The sequence below is a fragment of the Nematolebias whitei genome, chromosome 8 (genome assembly GCF_014905685.2).
Source record: "Nematolebias whitei isolate Nwh7 chromosome 8, NemWhi1, whole genome shotgun sequence".
NCBI classification, from domain to species: Eukaryota; Metazoa; Chordata; class Actinopteri; order Cyprinodontiformes; family Rivulidae; genus Nematolebias; species Nematolebias whitei.
The window spans coordinates 2,271,115-2,273,942 of NC_056505.1; the positions used below are offsets into that span (position 1 = coordinate 2,271,115).

General features: G+C 45.9%; 1 protein-coding gene across 1 annotated transcript in view; it reads right to left on the reverse strand.

Annotated features, from left to right (window-relative positions):
* qsox2 (quiescin Q6 sulfhydryl oxidase 2) overlaps nt 1–1,976 on the reverse strand; it is a 13,818-nt gene extending 11,842 nt beyond the window's left edge. Inside the window, exons 1-2 of the mRNA XM_037679982.1 lie at nt 1,742–1,976; nt 231–331 (exon numbers count right to left, since the gene is read on the reverse strand). Coding sequence (XP_037535910.1) covers nt 231–331; nt 1,742–1,976 — 336 coding nt within the window. The remainder of the gene's footprint in view (nt 1–230; nt 332–1,741) is intronic.
* Between the last annotated feature and the right edge of the window lie 852 nt (nt 1,977–2,828).

Below are 2,828 nucleotides of genomic sequence, written 5' to 3' on the forward strand. Positions count from 1 at the left end.
TAAGACAGACCAATAGTCAGACAGACAGGTGAGAGACAGACAGACAGTCAGACAGACGGGTGAGACAGATAGGTAAGACAGACCAACAGTCAGACAGACAGGTGAGAGACAGACGGGTGAGACAGACAGACTGGTGAGACAGACAGACAGACAGGTAAGACAGACCGACAGTCAGACAGACAGGTGAGAGACAGACAGGTGAGACAGACAGACTGGTGAGGGGTTGGTACCTTGAAGGTGGGGTAGAACTTGATGCTGAAGTCTTTGCAGACATCGAAGTTCTCCTCCTGGGCGCAGTCCAACACGGCCACACCGATGGCCTCCTGCCACTCTGACAAACAAACAGAACTTTTACTGACAGAACCTCCTGCTCAGGCCGTCCTCACCAGAACTCCTGACCCAGTTCACATTTATTCACGGTCCCCCTGGGACCCAGACGTTCCTGGAGTTTAAAAAGATTCTGGATCAACGGTTCTCCTGAACTTTCATCAGGATTCCGTCTGGTTTTGGCTCCGGTTCAGTCCAGACTGATCAAGACTGGACCCAGACTTTGGTCAGAACCACACAAGAGTTCTCTGTTTGGATCAGAACCGCTGCAGTTTGTTCTCGTGTTAAAATAATGAGTTTGTTTTGAACATGTGATGAGACGTAAAATAAATTCCCGTGAAAACGATCCTGATCCTCATCATCATCATCATCGTTGCTCGACAGCAGAACTTTGTTCTGGGAGTCGGTCCGTGTTCACACAGAAGACGTCTCTGTGTCCCACGTGACCTCTGACCTCGACACCCTGTGTCTGTGGACAGCAGCTGGTGCTGGTGGTCTGATTCCCCAGAGACTCAGATGGGGACAGATGGACCTTGAGGTTCTGGTTGTGTAACGTGCTCAAACGTGTAAAACATCTGGACGGGCAGGTGTGCGGTTTCCCACCATCAGTCTTACGGTTCAAAGACATTTTGTTCGGTGGATAAGGACGAACAGCCGACTCTCTTAAGCCAAATGTTCACAACAAGCTACAAGAATTAGCACATTAGCTGGTGAAAATATTCAGCTACTAAATCAGCTTAAAGTCCGTCCTGGTGTAGGAAGGTTCGGACGGTTTCAAACAGACTGAGAGGCAACATTCAAATTAAAATGCTCTAAACATTTTGTGCACCTTTAAAATAATTATTATTAATGAATATCTGATCATCCAAAGCATCTTTTTCTGTTCGTTCCTTCAAATCAAACTGAGGTGAACTTTTATAAATCTATAATCTGATAGGCTTGGTGTGGGTTCTGACCCAGCAAGACTCTGATCCGGGTCGGTGGTCCCGGTGTTCGGGTTCTGACCACCTGTTAGCATGCTAGCTGTTAGCCTCCCTGAGCTAACATCTGTTGAGTGTTAGCATGTTGCTAACTGTGGCTCAAAGCTTGAACATCAGCCACGGGCTCATTCAGAACTTCGTAGAAAAAACGTCCATTTAAAGCTGCTCGCCTTCACTACAAAAGGAAACATCCTGCCCGAACTGCACGGAGAAAAGTCTTCACTCAACGGGAATAAAAGTTGAATTTAGTTCATATTTACCCCGAACTGACAGGGAGGTCCAAAATAATCTGGACTAACAGAACTGAGGTCAAAGGTTGACTGTGGTTTTAACTGCCATTGAAAGGGTTTAAAACTTTCATATTTTAAATGGAGACTGGTGGGGCTGCTTACAAAGAAAAAGTAAGGGACTTGAGCCGAACCGAGCAGCGGTACCTTTCACATCCTGTGCCAGCGCCTTCCATGTGCTGGAGTACTGGATGCAGTGTCCGCACCAGGACGAGTAAAACTGGACCAACCAGGCCGAGGAGGAGTTAATGACTGTCGGCTTCAGGCTGCCGCCGCTCAGGATCACCAGCGGGTCCTCCTCCGTGTACAGCCGGGCTGAGACCCCCACAGAGCCGCGGGCGAACCAAAGGACGGCCGCGGCTTGGAACCACAGCCGAAACATCCGTACCTTCCGGGGTGAGACACACCGAGAGCAGGCGGTCAGAGAACCGGAGGATATTTGCCTAAAAGGAGGCGATGGTGCTGGGGAGACATGAGCGCAGTGGCACGTAGCTTGTGTTCAGAGAGGAGAACTGCGAGATGAGTCACTCTGCAGCATTTTCCAGGAGCCAAAAACGGCTTCTTCTTTTTCTCTCTCTCATTGAACCGTTATTTCTACAGGTTAATCTTCGAGGACTCATTTACAAGAGAGACCTGATTTCAACAAAGAATGATGACAACAATACACAGCAAGACAACAACAGACAAACATATGAGAGCCATACAATTTTTTTTTTAATTAAGACAACTATCAACTAACTAAGTACATTTATATCGGTTTCAATTGATCGTTGGTTGCTAAAAATAAATGATAAAAAAATAGAAATAACAATTGAATAAGTTTATCTACTATCAACAAGAAACCTTTACGTTACATTTTTTATTTTTCGTGGCGTCAGGATTTCAAGGTAGTAGTCACTCATATTCGTGAATAAACGATCTTTTTCAACGAAATTAAAGAAACAGAAGAGGAACTTGACGCGTGGACTGACGTCACGCTGCGTTCACAAAACTCGGAAATTAGTGTTTCAAACAAACTGAACAGGCAAACACGAATTCGTTTTCTTCCTACGGTAAGTGAACGTCTCGTGGCATCTGCTGCCCTCTGGAGGCCCAAACCGGAACTGATTCCAGCTAAATCACTTTCTGTACATTGGACCAAATCGATTCAGTTCAGTTTATTTCTTCAGCTCCAAGTCACAACAGAATCATCTCAGGGCTGAACAGAAACATTAATCAATAAAATAATAATTGA